This window comes from Hyperoodon ampullatus (assembly GCF_949752795.1).
Source record: "Hyperoodon ampullatus genome assembly, chromosome: 2".
NCBI classification, from domain to species: Eukaryota; Metazoa; Chordata; class Mammalia; order Artiodactyla; family Ziphiidae; genus Hyperoodon; species Hyperoodon ampullatus.
The window spans coordinates 36,813,474-36,836,178 of NC_136915.1; the positions used below are offsets into that span (position 1 = coordinate 36,813,474).

Genomic DNA, 22,705 nt, shown 5'->3' on the forward strand with positions numbered 1-22,705 from the left:
GGCCCAGCTCCTTTTCAAAAGCCAGTATATTCCTGGAAACCTCGTTGCTTCTCAGCTGCGTCCCTTTCTCCTTCCAGTCCCTCCAGCACTTTGCTCCGTGTCTAAGACGCTGTCTTGGTCTCGGTGCGGTTGTCACAGGCGGGTGAAGGTGCACTTCTAGGAGACAGGTACTGGGCCACATCCAGCCTTGCCTCTTGAGGCACCGGCGTGGTCCCCGGGGCCTGGCCCAGGAGCCTCTGTAAACGTGGGTGGAACGAATGGAAGTTGAGCGCCAGTAAGAAGCTGACTTGAGGGTTGATTGATTGGATGGGATGGCAGGCTGCCAGTCAAGGCTTGGGCAGAAGCTGAGGCACTCTGCCTGTCCCTGGAGAGGTCTAATAGCATTGCGTCTATATCTGGAAACAGCTGGGTTTTGAAAAACACCCTTGTGGGCCCCCTCCCCACACTTTGAGCGTCCCCCAAGGTGTAATTCGAGCCATCTGCTCTTTAGTTAACGTGCTGCCATCTTGTGTCAGGGGCCATGGTAAAAGGGCCCCTGGTGACTGACTGCTGAAGCACCACAGCCTGAGTCTTCACAGCAACGTGTCTGCTGCAGAAGTTCTTGTTAGTTCAGGCTGCTTTGAAAAAGTGAGTTCCCTAAAGAAGGAGAGAGAACACTTGGTTCTTTGTACAGAGCAAGCCCCGTCAGGAACATTGACCTCGACCTGGCTGCCCATGTGTCGGGGGTAACAGAGAACTCAAGAGAGAGCCTGGAGCTCCAGCTCTCTTGCTGGCAGCGGCCTGGGAGACATTGCATGCCATCCCACCCCGTCCTCACAAAGAGCTCTGAGGGGCAGTGCTCTTTACGCCGTTTTATTACTGGGTTGCCACCTGCTCGGGCTCATGTGGCTAAATGGTTGAACGAGGATTTGAACCCAGCTCTTTCTGTTAAATCCTGTGGGAAGTTAGAAATTGGAGTACATTGCAGGGAAAGGCTGTGAGGAATTGGAGGAGGAGTATTTAGCCAGAAGAGGAGAAAAAGTGGAAGGATGTTCAAATATTTGAGTAGATCTGACTGCTTTGGTCAGAGGCAGAGTGATGGTAGCAGAAAGGGCAGACTTAGACCTGGCTGGGTTGTCAGCCCCTTACGGTTAGAAATCCCATATCACCATCTCTGTGTTGCCGCAGCACCAGGCATGGTACGCTGGGCATATCTGCTGGGCACGCAGGAAGCCCTTTGGTTAAACAGATGTGGACAGAGGCGGCCTCCTCCTTTCCCGAAGCCAAGTTCTGGTGTTCTTGGTTCTGACCCCTCTACCTCCTCCAGTGCTTGCCTGTAAAATGATTCGTCTCCACCTCCTACCCCCTATTCATTTTCTGTTGCTGCTTTAACAAGTTACACAAACTTAGTGTCCTAACACAAATTTACCATCTTCTTGTTCTTCAGTTCAGAAGTCTGAAATAGGCCTCATGGTGCTAAAGGCAAGGTGTCTTCAGGGCTCTGTACCTTTCTGTGGGGAGTCCATTTCCTTGTCCTTTCCAGCTTCCTTGGGGGCACCTGTATTCCTTGGCCATGGCCCTTGCCTTCCACCTTTAAAGGCAGCAACATCTGGCCAAGTCTTTCTCATGTCACCTCACTTTGACAGTGACTCTTCTGCTTCCTTCTTCCATTATTAAGCGCTGTTCTGTTTGAATACATGGGGCCCATCCACGTAATCCAGGATGATGGTCATCTGATTAGCAACCTTAACAGTTCCTTGTCATGTTAACCTAACGTATTCACAGGGATTATTAGGACTCTGCATCTTTGGGGGACAAGCTTCTTCGCCCATAAAACCATACTCACAAAGCCCCTATCTTAAAAATACAACTGGAGGAAATTTCCTTCTCAAGCTACCATCTCATTCCTTTCCTGGTCTTCACAAAAATAGTCTGTGTGGTATACTCACTCCCTAGTTCCTTATTGTGTGTCTATTGGAACTTATCTCTAAAAAAGTCCTGGCACCTCCCAGTTGCTGAGTCCCTTGGCTGCTGCCTGCTCAGCTCTTCTGTAGTGTTTGGACTGTGGATTTCCCACTTGAGGGCCCCTTTCCCCCAGCATCTCCTCTTTCTTCTTACTCCTGTCCTGGAAGGCTTGGTCTCCTGTCAATTTATCTTCCACTGATCATCTCATCCATTGCATGATTTAAACTCTGAGCCTGATGTTGAGGATTCCCAAATCCACAGCTCTTGCTCTGACCTCCTTTCTGAACTCCCAGGCTGAATTTCTTCGTGCCCCCTGGGTATTATATCCAGATGAAGGACCCACAGGTAGGTGTTGTGTGTACCACATGCAGCACATTTAACTTGGCTAACTTGGCTTGTTACCACTCCCCCCTCATCCACAGGAGCCCTCTTAGTCTCTCTCACCTTGGAGATCCAGGCTGGAAATCCCCACCATCATTGGTTCCTTTAATCTCATGCCTTTACTTCCTGGTCTCTGCCACATCTCACATTTAGGCCTGTTATCTAGGTGGTCTTCGTAGTAGGGGATGCAAGAAGATTACGGGGATGCAGGAATCAAATAATGGAACTTTATTTTTTTTTTTTTTTTTTTTTGCGGTACGCGGGCCTCTCACCGTTGCGGCCCCTCCCGTTGCGGAGCACAGGCTCCGGACGCGCAGGCTCAGCGGCCATGGCCCACGGGCCCAGCCACTCCGCGGCATGTGGAATCCTCCCAGACCGGGGCACGAACCCATGTCCCCTGCATCGGCAGGCGGACTCTCAACCACTGCGCCACAAGGGAAGCCCCTGGAACTTTATTTTTATCTTAATCCTTTTACAGTCTATTTTTGTTTTAAAGTACATTGGTGTATGTAATTCATCAGTAAGTATACCTGTGTTGGGGTGCATATCCCTACATTTTTTATTTTCCTGGTAACACTGTCAAATAAATTTGGTATTTCCAGTTTGTTTTAGACAAAGAACCCCTTCTTTAAGTGACCTCTTACTCATTTATTTATTTATTTTTTTATTTTTTATTATTTTTTTTTGTGATACGCGGGTCTCTCACTGTTGTGGCCTCTCCTGGAGCACAGGCTCTGGACGCACAGGCTCAGCGGCCATGGCTCACGGGCTCAACCGCTCCACGGCATGTGGGATCTTCCCGGACCGGGGCACGAACCCGTGTCCCCTGCATCGGCAGGCGGACTCTCAACCACTGCGCCACCAGGGAAGCCCCCTCTTACTCATTTAAAAAATGTAAATCAAAAGCAGGGCTGTTGTGGTTGGAACGGAGCCCCACCTGTTCACTCTGATGGAGGCTTTCTCAGGCCTCTCTTTTTTTTTTTTTTTGCGGTACATGGGCCTTTCACTGTTGTGGCCTCTTCCGCTGCGGAGCTACAGGCTCTGGATGCACAGGCTCAGCGGCCATGGCTCACGGGCTCAACCGCTCCACGGCATGTGGGATCTTCCCGGACCGGGGCACGAACCCGTGTCTCCTGTATCGGCAGGCGGACTCTCAACCACTGCGCCAACAGGGAAGCCCTCTCAGGCCCCTTGATGTACATTTTGGAAACTGCTGCTTTAGACTGTCGGTGTAGTTCAGGGCTGATTAAAGTCTGTGCTTGTGTTAGCCTTTCGTGGACTTCAGTGGTAGGAGATCCCTACCATCCCCACTCCTCCACCACATGGCACGCTGCCATGAGCATCATCACTCACATAAGCAGGGAGCACATCCTAGTAGTACCATCTCTTCACACCTTCCTTCCCCGGGCAGACCTTCTGACTCAGTAGAGTCTCTGTAAATATTTGTTAAATGAATAGGCAAATAGACCCTCAATTTATGTTTAGAAGAGCAGGCTCTGTACTACCTGCACGTGACTTGCTCAGCATTTGGTTTTTCTTGACATTCCAAGTGTGGGCCTTAAGCCCTGGGGTTCTGTGTAGTTGCACGTGGAGTCTGCAGGCCCAGTGTCCCTTCTCCAAGGTGGCACTGCAGTGCTGACACTTCTCTGCAGCACTCGAAGGCATTGGTTTTGGTCACGGTTGCAAAGTGGCCCTCTTCCAGGCCTCATTTCTTTGCTCAATGGGTTTTGCTGTAACCCGTGTCTCCTAATATCAGTATAACCAAGTGTTAAGTATGTTGATTAGAAGGAAGCTCTGATGTGGTATTACTGGTTCAGTCCTGTACATCTTAAACCTAATTACATTTGCTCTGACATTATGCAAATGCAGCATTAAATCAACCTTTCTTTCTGCAGCTGGGCCAGAGTTTCAGAGGCGCTCTCTGTCCTGGCTGATGTTCTCCCCTGGAGAAGGGGATCAAAGAGTATCAGCTAGAGCTGAGGTCTTGACAGTGCATGAGGAGAAGTGGCCTGCTTTCTTTTTAATGGGTCTGCAACCCCTCACCCCTTTGAATGAGGGGTGCTCTGGCCTTTCAAACCTGTTTGGCCCAGCTGCCTGGTACTTTGTAACAGGTGCTGCTGGCCTCCTGGTCCAAGGAAAGGGGCCTCTGGGGCTCTCAGACGTGGACACATGTCAGTGAGCTGAAGGAAGGGGCTCTTCTTTAGAGCTGGAGTAGGTTTATTTTTGGTACAGTTGTTTCAGCCTGCTTCTGAGAAGGCCAGGACCCACACTGACTAGGCACAAACTTTGCCCTAAACGGTTTACATAATCCTGGCTTACACTGGTTTGCATGACACTTGTCGTTTTGGCTTTTTCTAAGTCAGGTGTTTTCCATGTTGGGTTTTACATTTCTCTGTGTCTCTCTGCCCCGCTCTTTCCCTTGGTTTTTATTGTAAGACTAACTTCTGCTGTATCCCGAAGTGGAGGCAAGACCAACTTGATTCCTTCTTGTGGTTTGTCCAGGTTGCAGATGAATACATGTTTTCTCTGGAGGAGAGTAAGAAGTCCAAGGGCCGTCGTCAGCCCTTAAGCAAGCTCCCCCGCCACCACCCGCTCGTGTTGCAGGATTGCGTCAGCGATGATGGTAAGTGTTGTTTTCACTCTTCACCAGAGGAAAGCCTCTCTCACTGCATCAGGACCCCCTCCGACAGGACCTCAGGGGGCCAAGCTGAGGGCCAGGGGTGGGCCTGCGGCTTAGCTCTTCTCCCAGATACTCCGTAAAGGGGGTAGGATTTCAGGATATGGGATTTATAATCAGATTTCATTATACGTTTGAGTGTCTTGGAATGTGCCTAATACGGGATAATTGGATGCAAGTTCTTCCCTCTCTTAGGAGGTCCAAGGCTGATTTTTCAGAATAGCAGGTTCTGTCACTGATGCCAAGCCCTGTGCTGAATGTGTGGCGACAAAGATAACTGAGATGTGTCCATGCCCTCAAGAAGCTCACAGGGTAATGCACTGATCTAAAGGGAGGAGATGTTAATCCAGGCAGACGGGACAGTGCCAGTAACCATGGCAAAGACAAGCAGGAAGGTATACTCAGAGGACCCAGCTTGCTGCGGCTGGCGTTACAGGGCCAGGCCAGGGTGAGCTGGGCAGAGGAGGAGGAGTGAGGTGGTTGTGAGCCAGAAGACTTTGCCCATGGGCGTTCCGAGCCCTGCAAGTGTTTTAAGCAGAGGGGTGATGCAGTTGGATTTGCGTTAGAAAGATTGTTCCTGGACTTCCCTGGTGGTGCAGTGGTAAAGAATCCACCTGCCAATGCAGGGGACACGGGTTCGAGCCCTGGTCTGGGAAGATCCCACATGCCGTGGAGCAGCTAAGCCTGTGTGCCACAACTACTGAGCCTGTGCTCTAGAGCACACGAGCCGCAACTACTGAAGCCTGTGTGCCACAACTACTGAAGCCTGCGTGCCACAACTACTGAAGCCCATGCACCTAGAGCCCGTGCTCTGCAACAAGAGAAGCCACCGCAATGAGAAGCCCACGCACCGCAACGAAGAGTAGCCCCGGCTCACCGCAACTAGAGAAAACCCACGCACAGCAATGAAGACCCAACACAGCCAAAAATAAATAATAAATAAATTAATTAAAAAGATTTTTACTAGGGATTGCATCTAAGAGCAGAGGGCTTTTGTCATGGCCTCTGTGAGATATGAGGGTCTGAACTAGGACGGTGGAAGTAGGGGTGGGGGAGGGGAAGTGGTGAACCTGTTGGGAGGATAAAGTCCACTGGATTGGCAACCTGACGTGGAGCTGTGAGGGTGGTAGGAAGAGGAAGCCTGAGCTGAGTGCCTCCCTGGGTTCTAGCGTTGCTTGGGGTGTGTGGAGGTGGTATTTGTTATCTCTATGAAATGTGGCTGCTCTGGGAGAGGGCACAGAGGCTGGGGTTAGGAAAACTGAGGAAGAGGAGCCTGTGAAGGAGACAGAGGGGAGTAGGCAGGGATGCAGAGGAGAACTGGAGCTCAGGGAGTAATCGCCATCAGCGCAGTGTGGTCTCCTGTGCTGCCCGGAGCCCACAGACCCCGTAAGATCCGCCAGTGACCAGGCCCCTTTTTACTGCTGCCTGATGCCCAGCCTCCTCCTACCCTGTCCTGTCCTTGCTTGCACCCACGGAAAGCTCAGAGTCTCATCAGCCCTTCCTCTGCTCCACAAACCTCACGTTCCCTTTCTGATCTGATGTCGATGCCCATCTCTACTGTTTTCCTTGGTAGAAAGATCATGATAAGCTTGGTGGGGAAAGCCTCTTCAGACCTTGTAGCCAGAAGCAGGCAGACTTCCATGCATAGTCTTAGAAGCCCTCTGGGGTCTTCCTCCAGCCCCTGTGGGGGTCTCAGTTCCTCTGGGTCGCAGCAGCCTAGCTTCTTGATTTCTCCCCAATGCGCTAAAGCAATGTAGACTGTAGAAAACTGGGGAAGCAGAAAAAGTTACAAAGAGGACAGCAAGATTACCCCACAGAGATGACTACTGTGAACACTTTAATGTGTTAATCTTCCTGACTGTCCTCGTCAGATGTTAAATTATGTCCATGTATGTCTTTTTATAATAACATGAGATCATAATATACCTCCCTCAAACTTTTTATGATTAAAAAATTTCAAACGTGGAAAAGTTGAAACAATAAGATTACGGTGTGTCGCTACCAGTATTCAACAGCTGTTGCCATTTTGCCATAATCACTTGTCTCTCCCTGTGCATTGCTTATGTACGAACAAGTACATGCATATTTGCTGTATCGTTTGAAAGTCAGCTGTAGGCGTCAAGTCACTTCACTTAAAGTGCACCGATAGGCACCTCCTAAGGAGGATTGTCTCCTATATAAAATCCACTGTCATTACACCTCGGAAAGTAAGCAGTAACTTCATAATGTCCTCTGATTCTCAGTCCATATTCATCTTTCCCTGCTCATTCTAAAAATGTGTTTTTATAGCTTTTTCCCTTTAAACCAGTACGAACCAAACTAGGGTCACGCACTGCATTTGGAAGTTTCTTTAGTCTCTTTTAGTTTCACACACCCCTCTCTCCACTGAAAACATTTTTTCTCAGTTGAGGCATAACATATTCAGTGAAGTACATATGCCTTAACTGTGTAGCTCAATGAAGTTTTATCTATGTAAACTGTAAAAAAAATTTTTTTTTTTTCTTTTTGCGTTACACGGGCCTCTCACTGTTGCCGCCTCTCCCGTTGTGGAGCACAAGTTCCAGACGTGCAGGCTCAGCAGCCATGGCTCACGGGCCCAGCTGCTCCGCGGCATGTGGGATCTTCCCGGACTGGGGCACGAACCCGTGTCCCCTGCATCGGCAGGCGGACTCTCAACCACTGCGCCACCAGGGAAGCCCAATGTAAACTGTAAATTTTTGATTCCTACAGTTTTCATTTAGCATAGTGAACATTTTCATCATTCGTTCAGTATTCACACATAGAACGATTCTTGGCCACTTTTGGTTTTATAAGCGGAGCAGATGTCAGAGTGGTAGTTTTTCTGTTGTGATTGTGAGCAGTCCGTTTCTGTTTCTTCCCTCCTGCCTCGATCACTCTTGTTCTGGCCAGGATGCAGAAAACATCTGTGCTTGAGTTTTGGCACCATGGCTCCTGGCTAGGCCTGATTGATGGGGCTTACAGGGGTTGATTGTAATTGTCTGCATCGGCCTAAATACGCTATGGTACCCTTCACCGAGGTCACATACACTGGCAGCTGCCAGATCCCTTTGGATTAAACATGACTGAAGGCAGAGGAGATAACTGTTTATTTGCACTGAGCTTGGGTTGCAAGGAGTAAACACATAAATGGGTATCTTCCATAGGTATGTTCCAGAGCCTTCCTTGGGCTACTCAGCATAGGACTCCAGGGTCTCTTGGAAAGTACACCTGTCTGGGAAGGAGTGAGAAGGTCATTGGAGGGGCTGTAGCCATGGATTGCAGGGCTCCCCACAGCATCATCCAAGTATTGAAGGAGTCTTTTGCAGATCGCCTCTGCCCTTTGCCTTTGTCACCCATAGGATCTTGGGTTAGTCCAGACCTGGGACCAGAAGCCTGGGCTGAGCTCGTCGGCTCTCCGGGCAGAGCCATAGATGTGCAGGGCTGGTGCTGACTGACTCACGCCCCTCCTTCCTCTAGATGTATCAGAACAGGGGACCCCCGAGGAGGAGGCTGAGGAGACGGAGGCCTGGGCCAAGCCCCTGAGCCAGCTGTGGCAGAACCGACCTCCAAACTTTGAGGCCGAAAAGGAATTCAACGAAGCCATGGCCCAGCAGGCCCCTCACTGCGCCGTCTGCATGATCTTTCAGACTTATCATCAGGTAAGCCCCCCACGTCCCCTCTGTTTACCCGGGACCAGCGCTCAGAGGAAAGCTAGGTTTAATGGTGGGGACATAGCTTGGGAAAGGCATGTTTTCCTAGTGTCTTCTGCCCCATCCATGTGTTGGAAAGGCTTCAATTCACCAGGCAGATAGCCATGCAGCAATGCAGGTGTTCACTTGAGAATGCTTTGGGGAAGAGCTGAGGGTGTGGCTTAGGCTCTGGGGGATTCCCTGCTGCCCTTGGCACTCACACTGTTTGCTGAGGAATCTGCTCTTTTGTTATTCTAGTCAGCGATGATTCCTTCCAGGTGCTCTGTTGACCTTGCCAGTCGGTCTGGAGAGCAGGGGATTTCTTTAAATCGTTCTGAACGTCAGGTGAAGAGCCAGATCCTCCAGTGTTGTCTCTTCTTCCCTTTCCCATTGCCACTGCGGATGTTGGCAGTAGTGGAAGGGAATTCGGGAGGTGTGGGAGCAGAGGGCCTGCAGGAGGGAGGGGGATGGGAAAGCACCCTGGCTGAGCTTAGCCGTGCCCCTCCCACTCCTGGGGCATTTGATGGCTCCACCGTCATGGGTCTCTTTGGGTCCAGCTCTAGGAGGCCAGGAAGGCACCCACAAATCGCATGTGCCAGATGACCAGGTCAGTCTCAGCTGGGACCTACACAGGGTGGCATGTAGAGAACCAGTCCCCTGATGGTCGTTAGAGTAGCATGGCTGCCACTGAGCCTGGCAGGGCCCCAGGTTCATGTTTGCCAAAGAATGAAACTTCAGACCAGAGTACTTTTTTTTTTTTTTTTTTTGCGGTACACAGGCCTCTCACTGTTGTGGCCTCTCCCGTTGTGGAGCACAGGCTCCGGACGCGCAGGCTCAGCAGCCATGGCTCACGGGCCCAGCCGCTCCGCGGCATGTGGGATCTTCCCGGACCGGGGCACGAACCCGTGTCCCCTGCATCGGCAAGCAGACTCTCAACCACTGCGCCACCAGAGAAGCCCCCCAGACCAGAGTACTTTTGAGTTAGTAACTCATTCCTTCTTTCCGTTGACCAAAAGCAAACCCAAAAGATCTCAATGTGCCCTTGCCTGTGAGGGAAGCAGGCAGATGGCCAGGCTGTACTGCCAGTAGATCTGCTGAGAGGGGCTCAGAGTTTCATGAATGGCATAGGCTTGGGGAGGTGACATGTTTCTGGGCCCTGTCCTTGGAACGCGGGTGATGGTGCCATCCAGCGGCAGAAGCAGCAGATTCTTGCAGTCAGGCTGTTTTCCAAGGGAAGTACATGGACATAATGTTCTTCCCGAAGGGCCCTAAGCCAGGAGCGGCTCTCGGGGCTCCAGCCATGTGACAGTGCTGCAGCTCAGGTGACTGCTGACATGGGCCCCGAGAGGAAATCAGTGCTGGCCCACGGAAGCACCTGCTCTGGGTCCTCTCCCTGGGTGGGGCCCCCAGGCCGTGCATCGCAGAGGGGAGCCGCCAGGAGCAGCAGCCTCACCAGCCTCTCAGTGCATTTTATTACCACTTGGTTTGGGAAGATTGAAATCCCAGTTGCCTCTTACCTCGCTTCCTTTTCTCACTTGTCCCCGGGGGCCTTTGCTTGATGCTGCTGTGAGAAACTGAATTGGAGTCATTGGAGGTAACTTCAGTTAGCGGCTCTGGGATAATGGCTGTGCACCCGGGAGCCTAGCGGGTGCCCTGTCAGGAAGAGAGCAGCTTCCTGCTGACAGGGCAGGCGGAGAGCTGAGGACACGGGGCTGTTCACTGAGGTGTGCACTTGCTCCCTCCTTAGGTGGAGTTTGGAATCCTTAGTCAGAACTGTGGCAGTGCTCCAGATTTAGTGCCCCAGAAGCAGAGGACCAAGCCATTGATTCCAGAAATGTGCTTCACCTCGACTGGGTGTAGCACGGACATCAACCTGTCCACCCCTTACCTAGAGGAGGACGGCACCAGCATCCTAGTGTCCTGCAAGAAGTGCAGCGTCCGGGTCCATGCCAGTGAGTGCCTCACTTCTTCTCTGCGTCCGGTCCCAGGGGCGGGGGCGTCTGACTGGAAGTCCTGCCCTCTCTTGGCCTCCCTGTGACCTCCTAGTGACCTCGCCAGCTCCCCAGTGCAGATTGCTTATGTGTCTGTTCTTGGAGTTTGGTGCTGATTGAGTCTGAGTTTCCTGTGACTCTGGGCTCTGTGCTTGTACTGTCTACCCTGGGCTGTCCCCTTGATTGTGGATACCAGGAGGGGATTAATCTCTGCTGCTCGCTAGGTGTGGGTAGCAGTGAATCTAGTTTCTGACTTTGAGACTGTGGGCCATACTCTATGGCTGACCCGTGGGGGTCTTGATGCCACAATTCAGGGGTTTCTGTAAGATTTGGTTGTAGCTTTGGGGAGTAGTGTTTGGAAAAGAGTTGCAGGTCTACCTTCTGACTCTGGCCTCTGGGTTTAATTTGCTCCCCTCGGTGTCCCTGTTAGGTTGCTACGGGGTCCCCCCTGCAAAGGCTTCTGAAGACTGGATGTGTTCTCGGTGTTCGGCCAATGCCCTGGAAGAGGTGAGCGCATCCATGCTGTTGCTGTCTCCCTGTGAGACAAGTTCGCTCAGGACCGGACTGTTTCATGCGGACTCTATGTCCCAGGGGTCTGTGCAGTGCCTGGTACACAGTGATGTCAGCGAGCATTGCTGGAGTAAATCCCCACGACAGTGAGAGTGTTTGCTGCCCACCTGTGGCAGGGCACGATGGAGTCTGGAAGCTGTGTTTGCTTCATTGTGTCAGGACCAAGTAGAGGTTTTCCTGTGGATGGACCATAACCTCCTGTAAAGAATTGAGCCATCGGGTTGGAGCATCAGAATGGGACTCAGATGGTTCATTTGGTGGCTTTCTCTTTATTCCTCCCCTCTCTCTGGAACCTGGCAGTACCCACATAGGAGGCAGTCAGAGCCCTGTAATGCCCCCCAGCTTGAGCAGGGCATCACTCATGACTTTGCTTACGTTGTTAACAGTACTAGCGAAGCCGATTATGTTAAGTCGGGAGAATAATTGGTGCACTTCAGCCCCAAGTGGCCTCTTCCTGCAGGGTAGTCCTGGTTACAAGGGCTGTGCAGGCGAGGCCTCGCATGCTGTGGGCTGCTTTCTCACGGGGAGGCTGCCGTGGCCCGAAGGAAGGGGCGGGGAGAGCAGATGGGCCGTTAATGACTCGGTGGGTGAGCACTCTTCCTCCCCATCTTCTTGGCAGGACTGCTGCTTGTGCTCATTACGAGGGGGAGCCCTGCAGAGGGCCAACGACGACAGGTGAGTTCTCTGCGCTCTGAAGCCGAGTGCAGGCACGTCGCCAGGGCAGTGGCTGTCATCAGTATGACCGATGAGGACTTGGGAAGCACATTGTTTGGGGCTGAAATAGCATCTCCAAGACTAATTTTAAGGATGGGAAGCTGAGCAGTCCCAGAACTTCCCCTCTGAGGGAAGTAACGTCCTCCTTTTGGAGGAGCTGAGATGGACTCGTGAGGGTACGAAGACCCTGTGAAGATGACGCGGGGGCTTCGTGGCGGAAGTGAGGACAGTTACCTTGTTACACCTGGGGCTGGTGCAGAGGTGGCCACGGCTGTGAGCTAGTGAGCCCTTCCTGCAGGCGGACTCCCTGGCTGTTGGAAATGAGGGCGACTGTCCTTAAGAAGGACAGTGGGACATTGAGGAGAGCCCAGCCATGCCTACCCACTACTCAGTCGATTCTACAGAGCGTTCTGGGTACTCAGCCCAGAGCTGGGCTTCTTGGCCGTCCGGCAGCTCGCTTTCACTGAGCTGAATTTTTGTGCTTGGTCATGGCTCAGTGGTTCAGAGGTAGAAATAAACGTAAGGTGAATGAGGTTTTCGCCCCAAAGACCGGCTGCTTAGGGGAGACTACTCCCAGGTCTATGGGGAACCAGCAGGGAAGACCCTGCTTCCAGCTAAAATCCTGTGGGAACTTGAAGCACACATACCACCCGGCGTCCTGCCTCACAGGAATCCCCTTCATGCTGTTCCAGATAGATGGCTGCACTGCTTGCCGCTTCCACCCCTCTAAAGGCACTTGCTGCCGTGACTTGAGGTCACTGTGTTCCTCAGAATTGCAAGATAGTGCTGTTAAAGTTCTTCCTTTTTTGCAATGGAAAGGGCTCTGCTTGCACCTCCCACCTTTACCTCATGATCCTTGGTCTGCCCTCCAGGGCCATGCAAAACAAATCTGTTCCCACTCACACACTGCAGGTGGCTTCCACGCAGCCCCGACGCTGTCTGTCGTAGGTTTTCACGTGGCTTGATCCTGAGAGTTTTCACCATCTTAGTTAATCTCATCTTGGTGCGTGTCAGTTTCCCCAAATGCCCAGAACTTACTTTAATAATTCTCTAAGGGTGTCCGTTGAACAGACCTCTCAGTAAGTGGGGCTAGGGCCAGACCTGAAAGAGTGAGTCTGAGGTGGAGGAAGGGAGCAGAAGGGAGAGGTCAGTCACTTCAGCCCCGGGAAAGGTCTGGCCAAAGGCCTGGAGGGGGAGGGCTGGGCTTACCGGCACATTGGGGCGCAGCTGGAGATATTTTGAGGAAGTGTCCAGTCCCCTGGTAAAAGAGGTGTGTATGGGGCTCTCTAATTTATTCTCACTCCCTGGAACCTGCCACACGCAATTAGCTGTGGCTGTTCCTGTTGCAACAGGCGGTGAGTGAGTGTCAGAAGTGTGACCCTGCGCTGACCCGGGACGTTGTGGTGGGGACCTTCTTCCGCTTCCTCAGCGTGGAGACGCTTCTGGTCTTACCTCACTGGGTCCCAGGAACTTGCTGGGAAGTCCAGTGGTCACACTGGGTAAGGGAGGAAACGCTATAGACAGGCCCGTGTTAGAAGAGAAGGCCACAGGGCCTTGTAGCTGGAGGGGGACTGAGGTGGCCTTTGCCTTTTGGCAGGTGGGTCCATGTCTCATGTGCGGTGGCGATTCTGGAAGCGAGATTTGTCAACATTGCAGAAAGAAGTCCAGTGGATGTGAGCAAAATTCCCCTGCCCCGCTTCAAACTGGTAAGCAGAAAGAGATGGGCTTGTGACGCTACATCCTTTCCCTGTTTCCGAGTCTCTGGATAGAGGGGAACATAGCGTTTAGGAGGGCATTGCCTGGTTGGCCCAGTGGCCATCCTTTACCCCTCAGTTTCGGTCATGGTTTACGATTCTCCCCCTCTGGTTAAAACTACTTAGTGAGGATGCGTGTGACTGGACACGAGATTAACAGAGGGTGCGTGTACCCTCGTGTTTTGGGAAGGGGGTGGGGTCTTGCTCATAGGGCTCTGTGCATTTGGGTGCGGGTACAGTAGAGGAGACCATCCTAGTTCCCGGAATCATTGGCCTGCTTCTCCTGTGTTGTAGAAATGTGTCTTCTGTAAGAAACGGAGGAAAAGAACTGCTGGCTGCTGTGTGCAGTGTTCTCATGGCCGTTGCCCAACTGCCTTCCACGTGAGCTGTGCTCAGGCTGCAGGAGTGATGATGCAGCCAGATGACTGGCCTTTTGTTGTCTTTATTACCTGCTTTCGGCACAAGATCCCTAATTTGGAGGTGAGGAGGGCGCCATTCTAGAGTCCTCTCGACGGTTTCCAGGATCATTTTCTCTGCAGGCTCTCCATTTATTGTGTCAGCAAGTATTTCCTCAAGCGCTGTGCTTCTTGGAGACTGCTAACGAGTGTGGGATTAGATGGCCCCTGTCCATCCTCTACTTCCTGCTTTGTGCTTCCTAATCCAGTGGAACCAACTGCTTGTGGTTGATTCCTTGTTTGCCTCTCCTGGATAAACTCCTTGAGGGTCCATGTCTTGTTAACCTGGGTGTCCCTATACTTAACACAGTGTCAGGGACATCGCAGAAGCTCTGTAAATGTTGTGAACTGATGGGAAGAAGAGTTAACCATTACCCCCATACAGTAGTGATTTTTGTGCTTCTCTGAACAGTGAAGCTTAAATGGGTCTTAAACAATATGTAAGAATTGTGAGCAGGAGGGCAGTCAAGTCTTCAGAAACAGAATGAGTGAGTCTCAGAAGAAGGAATGTGTGAGACTGGCTCTGGGAACGTGGCAGGGGATGGTACTAGAAAGGCAGGCAGTGCCAGAGGATTAAGGCCCTGGGCTGCCACACTTAGGGGTTCGATGTCTCTTCCACTAGGTAAGGGGAACTTTTCCAATATTATGATTTTGAGCTATATGTTTTCTTAACAGTTACTCTGGTGGTGGTTTGCAGAAAAGATTGAAGGAATAAGAATTTGAGGCCGGGAGACGAGTTAGCCTAGGCGAGAAGTGAGGTCTGAAATGGGAACACAGAGGGAGAGCTTTAGGGTCACAGCCGACGCTGGGGTCCTACAGTGGGTAGAACTGACGGGGTTTGTTGGCTGCCATGGGGAGAGGATGGAGAAAGAGGAAGAGGAAGGGGTGAGGGAGTGTGAATTCAAGATGACTCAGGCCACACCCTTAAAGGTGGAAGGGATGCTAATATGGTATTAACTGCCATCAGGAACTGAGATGGGGCAGGGCTGTTTTGCAGGGGAAAGTGGGGGAGATAAAAATGAGAGAAAGACCGGTAGACTTTGAGGTCGCTGGAACATTCTGATTGAGGTACCAGGAGGCAGCTAGATTAGCTGGATTAAGATTTGGATATTATCAGCCTTTAACAGCATAATTAAACCTAATTCCCTTTAGAAACGGGACTCTGGAGATTCCTAGTATAAGGAGCAGATGGTGGAGCAGGAAGCAGCGAAAGCAGCTGAGAAGTAGAGAGATGTGGAGAGAAGGAGAGCCTGGCAGCCAGCAGAGGCTGAGGAGGGCCACGTGCTGTCGGGAAGACAGGGCTGGTGGCGTGGTCACTGTGCACCCCAAACCGGGGGTTCCATGGGTAATCAGGTCAGAAGCCAGAGTGCCATCAGTGAATTACAGTCCAGTGGAGGAGATGCCGATGAAGTCTTGTCAACAGTGTGGTGAAAACAATCATAAAAGGAAGGACACAGTAGAGCACCAGCCCAGAGGACAAACTGTCCTCCACCATGGAAAGGGCCTCATTGGCTGACTGGATTCCCCCCCCCCTTTTTTTTTTTTTTTTTTGCGATACGTGGGCCTCTCACTGTTGTGGCATCTCCCGTTGCGGAGCACAGGCTCCGGACGCGCAGGCTCAGCGGCCGTGGCTCACGGGCCCAGCCGCTCCACGGCATGTGGGATCTTCCCGGACCGGGGCACAAACCCGTGTCCCCTGCATCGGCAGGCGGACCCCCAACCACTGCGCCACCAGGGAAGCCCTGGATTCCCTTTTTTCGTTAAAGATGTTCTACTGAGCACAAGAGGTGGGCGGAGGTGGGTTAGGAGCTTAGGAAGAGGGAAAAATAGTCGATATGGGAATGAGGAATAAAAGCCTGAGGTACCATTGAGTCCTGGCTGTGGTAAGGAGATAGGAGCTTTGTGTTGGAAGAGGATAGTGATTTGGTGATTATCATTAGCCCCCCATGCCCTCACATTGGCAGCTGTAGATGGCGGGTGCTATGAGGAAACGGGGTACTGTTGAGTATTTCTTTCACTGATTCCTTCTTCACATACTTACTGGGCATCTGCTACAAGTCAGGCACAGTTTTAGGTGCTCGGAACATGCTGGTGAACAAGACAACAGTGCCTGCCCTCCTGCTGCATTTAGTGTAGTTGAAAGACACGTAGAAACAAGTAAACGTACAGTGTATCCAACGGGGAGAAGTGCCGGCATAAGGGTAAAGCTGGATACGGGAATGGAGGAGGAGAGGTAGTAAGGTTGTCCATAAGTGGACACTGGATGTGAGGGAGCCAATGTGCAGATAAGTGAGGAAGAGCCTTTCAGGTAGAGGGAACAGAGGCACAAAGACCCTGAGGTGGGAACACTCTTGGCACGCATGCTCAGAAGGGAGGCCAGCATGGCTGGAGCACAGAGCTTGGGCAGCTTGGGGAGGGGCGGTTGGACACAAGACCACCTGATGCTCTATGATTTCATCTGAATCAAGGACAAGTTCAGAATGAGAAGAAGGGTGATGTGAGGGCCCCAGAGATGGCAGAGCTGTGGAGCTGTGTATAGTATGTAGCTGAGGACATCCAGGGAACCTCAGTCTTTGTGCCCTGGCCCTGAGGGTAGAGCTGGTGCTGAGATCTGTGTGGAGCATTGTGTGGGGACCCTGGGCCTCAGATCACCTGTTGAGCGTCCACTTTGATGTATGTCTAAACTACGTGAATTAGTAGGTGCTGTTTGGTCAGCTCCTTGAAACAGTAGGGAAGTCACAAGAATCTGTTTTGGGAGTTTGTGGTGAGACAGGATGGTAAAGGACCAGTTGTGGACTGGGAATGAGGGAGGAGCTATGTTTATGGGGAAAATATGACACTAGGTTCTTCCGTGTCCTGGCTGGGGTGTGGACATCTGGAAAGACCTATTTCAGCTCCCATCTCCTACTCCTTTTTACTTTTCCATTCTCATGCTTATCTTTCCCTGGTAAAGAGGAGCCAGCTGATCTTGGTCCCCATTTGCTAGGCCTGTCAGCTCCATGTGGGCATAACCCAAGCCTCTGTTTTTTCCAGCGTGCCAAGGGCGCCTTGCAGAGCATCACTGCGGGCCAGAAGGTCATTAGCAAGCACAAGAATGGGCGCTTCTACCAGTGTGAGGTGGTAAGGCTCACCACGGAGACCTTCTATGAAGTCAACTTTGATGATGGCTCCTTCAGCGACAATCTCTATCCCGAGGACATAGTGGTAATGTCTGCAAGGAGCTTCATGGGCATTTTGGGGTGGGGGGTTTCTTGGTCTGACTGGCAGACTGGCTGTGGGCCTGCCTGCCTTTTCTATCCAGGCCCATGGTCCCATCATTCGGTCCCCAAACAGAAAGAAGTGTTTGTACTGGTCTTTCTGTACAAAGAATATCATGTGCCACTAGGGTACCCTGCTTCCTCTAGAAGCTTGTAGGAACTGGTGTTTTTTGCAGTTCTTTGAAACATACTTGTATTTTAGTCTAAACTACCCTTTGAAGGTGTTCTGGTGCAGTGGAAGAAGAGCCCAGGCTTTGGAATCAGACCAGTGTGCCAGTACCAGCTTCATTGCTTAGTAGCTGTGTGATTTTAGGAGAATTAGCCAATTATCTCTTTTCTGCCATGCCCTCTTAGTAGATTTATGGAATTTGCTTTTGGTTCTTTACAGTTGATGCCTTTGGGGGCTGAATAGAAACTGCTTGGAGATACCCCTGGCCTGCTTGTGTTATCAATACCTGAGACACTGGGGGCCCTGCCTGGACTCAATCCTAGGTTTCCTGGCTCTGGACTCAGCACTCAGTTCAGGTTTCCCCTGTCCATCGTTCGTCCGTCCGTCCATCCTCATCCCCACCCCCTACCCCCACCCCCACCCCAACCTTTTCATGTTAGACCGAGCACCAGCCTAGTGGAATGAAGCCACTTCTTCCTTAAACAACAGGTATTTCCCACGTCTCTACCACGTTAGCAACTTAGTTGCTAAAAGTACATTCATTAGTTGTGAGGCAGACTTCCATGTAGTGAAGATGGTATCAGTAGTGTTTGTGGCAGTAGACTAGCTATGCTTTATTAAGCTCTTCCAGTTTGCCAGACACCATGCTAAGTACTTTACTCGGGTATCTCGGTCACTTCTCATACCAACTCTGAGAAGTAGGTGGTATCTCTAACTTAGAGAACGCTGATCTCAGGACTCTTCTAGAAGTTACTGAGGACCCCAAAAGAGCTTGTATTTTTGTGGGTTATGTCTATCAATATTTGCTCATTAGAAATGAAAACTGAGGTGAATTGATTTGAAATAATCCATTTTTTTAATGAAAAATTATTTTAAGTAAAACAAAAAATATTAGAAGAGTGCCACTCTTCTACAATTGTGCAAAGCTTTTTTACATCACATCTTCAGTTTGTTGCAATATATTGTTTTGGTTAAAGTAAGTGAAGAAAACTCAGTCTCACACAGATATGCGATTGAAAAAGTGAGGAGTAAAATTTAGGTAGCCTTTCAGATGATTGTGGTTATTCTACTTTGATACTATACCAGGCCTCAACGAGTGGAGCTTCTTAAAAGTTAGCTGCAGTGTAGACTCTGAAGGCAGCTTGGTGAACATACCCTCTTACATTAACATTCTCTGGTCTGTCTAACACTGAGAATGGCTCTTTCACTCATGCATGATTTTGCGCCATCATCCATATTGGTGCAGTGGGCTATGTAGATCTTCCAGATGTTGTTAAATTTTATTAGACAATTCCAAAAATATCATTTTCATTTGTAGCACTAAGCTCAGAAAAATCTTTAAATTTTAGGGAGCTTCAAGCTCATGGTGGTGACACAACTTTTCTGAAATTGTAATTTGTGCTCGAAAGCTTAGGTTTTATCATTGGCAGTATACTGTCAGTCCATTTTCCTCGAAGTGACAGGCTCACTTCATTCATTTTCAGGAAGATATCTGCCAGTACCTAAGTCTGAATAACCACAGTTTGTCTGTCAGTCATTTTTTTCAAATAAAGCTTGTGTTTCATGAAAAAAGCAGTTACTTCTTACAACTCAAACACTTACAGCATGCTTTTCCTCAAGACAACCATCATGCTTCAGCATGTAGCAGAAGTGTCTTTTGAGTACTTAACACATGTACTCAAAGATTGAGGTTTAACACAAAAATTTTTTCTGCTTCATCAAGGGACGTTGTTATATGAAACCAGGTTTTTTTCTTTTGCTCCTAAATCATGAGTACACAGTGGTTAAGAATGCAGTAACAAGTAGTAGAGCTTAGGGCCATTGCCTCAATTTGTGCTGAAGCGCCAGCAGTTGCACCCGTGTTAGGTGTCACACCATCACTGGAAATGTCTGCGCAGCGAAAGAGGCTAATGTTTTAATATTATTGTGAAAACCATCGTGCTCTCACAAGTTCCCTGCAAGTGGCTCAGGAACCCCCGCTAAGGTCTGCAGACCATACTTTGAGAACTGCTGTTGTAGTAAAACTTAATATCTGAGAACTTAAGTGACTTATCAAAGATCACATATTTGGCTAGTTAAAACTTCCACTTCAGATTCTTTTGGGGGCAGTACTTTCTACTTAGTTGTTGAATTCATACATGATATAGTTATGAGTACCTGTCAGTAATGAGTTGGCAATACAGTATAGAGCATAGAGCCATTTCTATTCAGTAAGTGAATTGGCGTGTAGAACCTTCCTAACTCTTGTCATGTAGTGGAATTGGTAAGAGCAGTTGGAATAACAGCATTTTAGACTCTCTGCCCTGCTTCCGCTCCAATGTGTACTTTTTTGGGCCAAGTCCACAAGGACCGTCTCCCAGGTGTACTCATCAGACCTTCTATTCAGCTGCCATGAACATGTTCATACACTGACCTCCCACTATATACCAAGCCCTCTGCTGGGAATGCAGCAAGGACTCCACCCATCCTTAGGGTTCCCCCGTCTGCAGGGAGTAAAAGTCCTAAAGTTTTTTGCCAGGTCCCATGGTAGGTGGTCTTTTATTACCTTTCCTTCAAAAAAAAAAGGTTAAGAACCCTTTTCTTTCCTTTTTTTAAAAACTTTATTTGTTTTTATTTATTTATTTATTTTTGGCTGCATTGGGTCTTTGTTGCGCACGCGTGCTTTCTCTAGTTGTGGCCAGCAGGGGCTACTCCTTGTTGTGGTGCGCGGGCTTCTCATTGCGGTGGCTTCTCTTGTTGCGGAGCATGGGCTCTAGGCGCGCGGGCTTCAGTAGTTGTGGCACGCAAGCTCAGTAGTTGTGGCTCGCGGGCTCTAGAGCGCAGGCTCAGTAGTTGTGGCGCACGGGCTTAGTTGCTCCGCGGCATGTGGGATCTTCCCGGACCAGGGCTTGAACCTGTGTCCTCTGCATTGGCAGGCGGATTCTTGACCACTGCACCACCAGGGAAGTCCTAAGAACCCTTTTCTTAAATAGTTGAGTAAAGTTTGAGTATTTCTTCCTGGCAGAGCCCTGTGCCCCTGTCCCTTAGAGAGACAGTTGAAGGAACATGAGAAGGACTCTTGATCATGGCACATGTCTTTTACATTTATTAAGTTTATTATGGCTGCTTTTTTCTGTCACCTAGAAGCAGCAGCAGCCAGCAGAGATAGCGGGGTGGACTTGGACTTAGCAGGTCTCTCAGGTGGACCTTCCTTTCACCCTTCTTCCTTAATGTTCCCTCAGAGTCAGGACTGTCTCCAGTTGGGTCCTCCTGCTGAAGGGGAAGTAGTCCAAGTGAGATGGACAGACGGCCAAGTCTATGGAGCCAAGTTTGTGGCCTCTCACCCCATCCAGATGTACCAGGTAACCAAAGGCTTTTGTTGGGGATGGGGGAGGGGGCCTGATTAATTCAGTGTTTCCTCTTGAGCAAGAGGAAGTCTTTGCTCTTGGAGAGCTAAGGCAGTGGTCCCCAACCTTTTTGGCACCAGGGACACCGGTTTCGTGGAAGACAGTTTTCCATGGACGGGGGGTGGGGGTGGGGGTGGGCGTGGTTCAGGCGGTAACGGGAGCGGTGGGGAGCGGTGGGGAGCGGTGGGGAGCGGTGGGGAGCAGCTGATGAAGCTTTGCTTGCTCGCCCACCGCTCACCTCCTGCTGTGCGGCCCGGTTCCTAACAGGCCGTGGACTGGCACCAGTCTGCAGCCCGGGGGTTGGGGACCGCTGAGCCAAGGGGTCAGTGACAACCCTTTTCAGAGCTAGGGGCTGCCCTGTGTCCAGTCTGCCAGGTATGGCTTCAGACATGGCAGGCCTTACTTCAGTGTTCTAAACCCTTCCTGTGACTGCAGGAAATTGCCACTGTGCGTGATGGACCAGGGAGAGAGTCAGGGATATCTTAGCTAAAGGCCTTTGTTTCCTTGGTAGGTGGAGTTTGAGGATGGTTCACAGCTTGTGGTTAAGAGAGATGATGTGTACACGCTGGATGAAGAGCTTCCCAAGAGAGTCAAGTCTAGACTGGTGAGTGTATACTTTCTGTGTGCCCTTGGTTCCCATCTGGGAGGGAGGGAACAAAGTAAGGATGTGTCCCTTTGTTTTTTTTCTTCGGGGTGGTTGGCCATAAAGTGCTCATTTTGCTTACCTATTCTTCTGTAGTCAGTAGCCTCAGACATGCGCTTCAATGAGATTTTCACAGAGAAAGAGGTTAAGCAGGAAAAGAAACGGCAACGAGTTATCAACTCAAGATACCGGGAAGATTACATTGAGCCTGCACTATACCGGGCCATCATGGAGTAGGTGCTTCCAGCGGCCAGGAGAGTCCCAGCTGTCAAGGCGAAAGCACTCTGGGGTTCCACAGCACAGCAGACACTTCGATCTCTGAAGTCTCTAAAAGTGAACTGTAAAATGAAATGGAATGAAATAACCGACCCCATCATCTTCTCACCCTGCCCTCATCGCATTCCACTGTAATGAAATGACAAGCCGTACTTGGACATGTGGCAGCAGCCGCTGATCTCCCAGCTGATGGGCTGAGCACTGGAACGCTGTGGCTGCATGGGCCCCAGTCTGTAATGGGGTCGACTGTGCTGGCTGGGCTGGTTGCCCTGTTCCTGGCCTTGGACTTAGCTTCCTAATGATCACCTGCACCAACTAGGCAGAGGTGCTGGTGCTTGCCCCCTCCCCCTTTTTGTATTTATGTGTGTGTGTGTGTGTGTGTGTGTATGTCTGTGTGTGCGTATGTATGTTTGGTCTGGACCAGCTTCTGCCAGCCCCTGGCCTTTACTTTCTTCCTTGCCTATCCAGGGCAACAAAAATGTGAAATTCTGCCCTCAGCTGAACTGAGTAAGGGCCCCTGGGGGTTGGCTGGAGATGGCTGTGGCATCTGTTTGTCTCTGGAACTGCCTCAAGAGAGTGCTGGCAAAGCTGCAGTGATGAGATGCTAAGGAGTTAGCGCCACCTCTTTGCCTTCTCTTGAAGAAGACAGGGGTAACCTGGATGTGTGCCCATATCACTCTAGGCACAGAGCCCCTGTGGACAGTATTAAAGGGTGTGGGTGGGGAATACTTTGAAGGGGGATCTAATGATGGAAGCAGGCAGAGCCTGGCGGGTGAGTCTGTCAACAGAAAATTGCAAT

The 22,705-nt window shown here is 50.6% G+C and overlaps 1 protein-coding gene across 2 annotated transcripts in view; it reads left to right on the top strand.

Moving 5' to 3' along the window:
* The window catches only part of KDM4A (lysine demethylase 4A), a gene marked incomplete at its 5' end in the record, with an annotated part of 39,460 nt that extends 17,513 nt beyond the window's left edge, over positions 1 to 21,947 (top strand). The window contains 11 exons of one of the 2 annotated variants that reach the window (XM_079698123.1): positions 4,828 to 4,948; positions 8,480 to 8,661; positions 10,439 to 10,643; positions 11,113 to 11,189; positions 11,872 to 11,927; positions 13,564 to 13,672; positions 14,015 to 14,200; positions 17,209 to 17,379; positions 20,823 to 20,942; positions 21,499 to 21,591; positions 21,727 to 21,947. In XM_079698123.1, coding sequence (XP_079554249.1) covers positions 4,828 to 4,948; positions 8,480 to 8,661; positions 10,439 to 10,643; positions 11,113 to 11,189; positions 11,872 to 11,927; positions 13,564 to 13,672; positions 14,015 to 14,200; positions 17,209 to 17,379; positions 20,823 to 20,942; positions 21,499 to 21,591; positions 21,727 to 21,867 — 1,461 coding nt within the window. In that variant the 3' untranslated portion in view covers positions 21,868 to 21,947. The remainder of the gene's footprint in view (positions 1 to 4,827; positions 4,949 to 8,479; positions 8,662 to 10,438; positions 10,644 to 11,112; positions 11,190 to 11,871; positions 11,928 to 13,563; positions 13,673 to 14,014; positions 14,201 to 17,208; positions 17,380 to 20,822; positions 20,943 to 21,498; positions 21,592 to 21,726) is intronic. The other variant, XM_079698124.1, reaches the window with a different exon arrangement.
* Between the last annotated feature and the right edge of the window lie 758 nt (positions 21,948 to 22,705).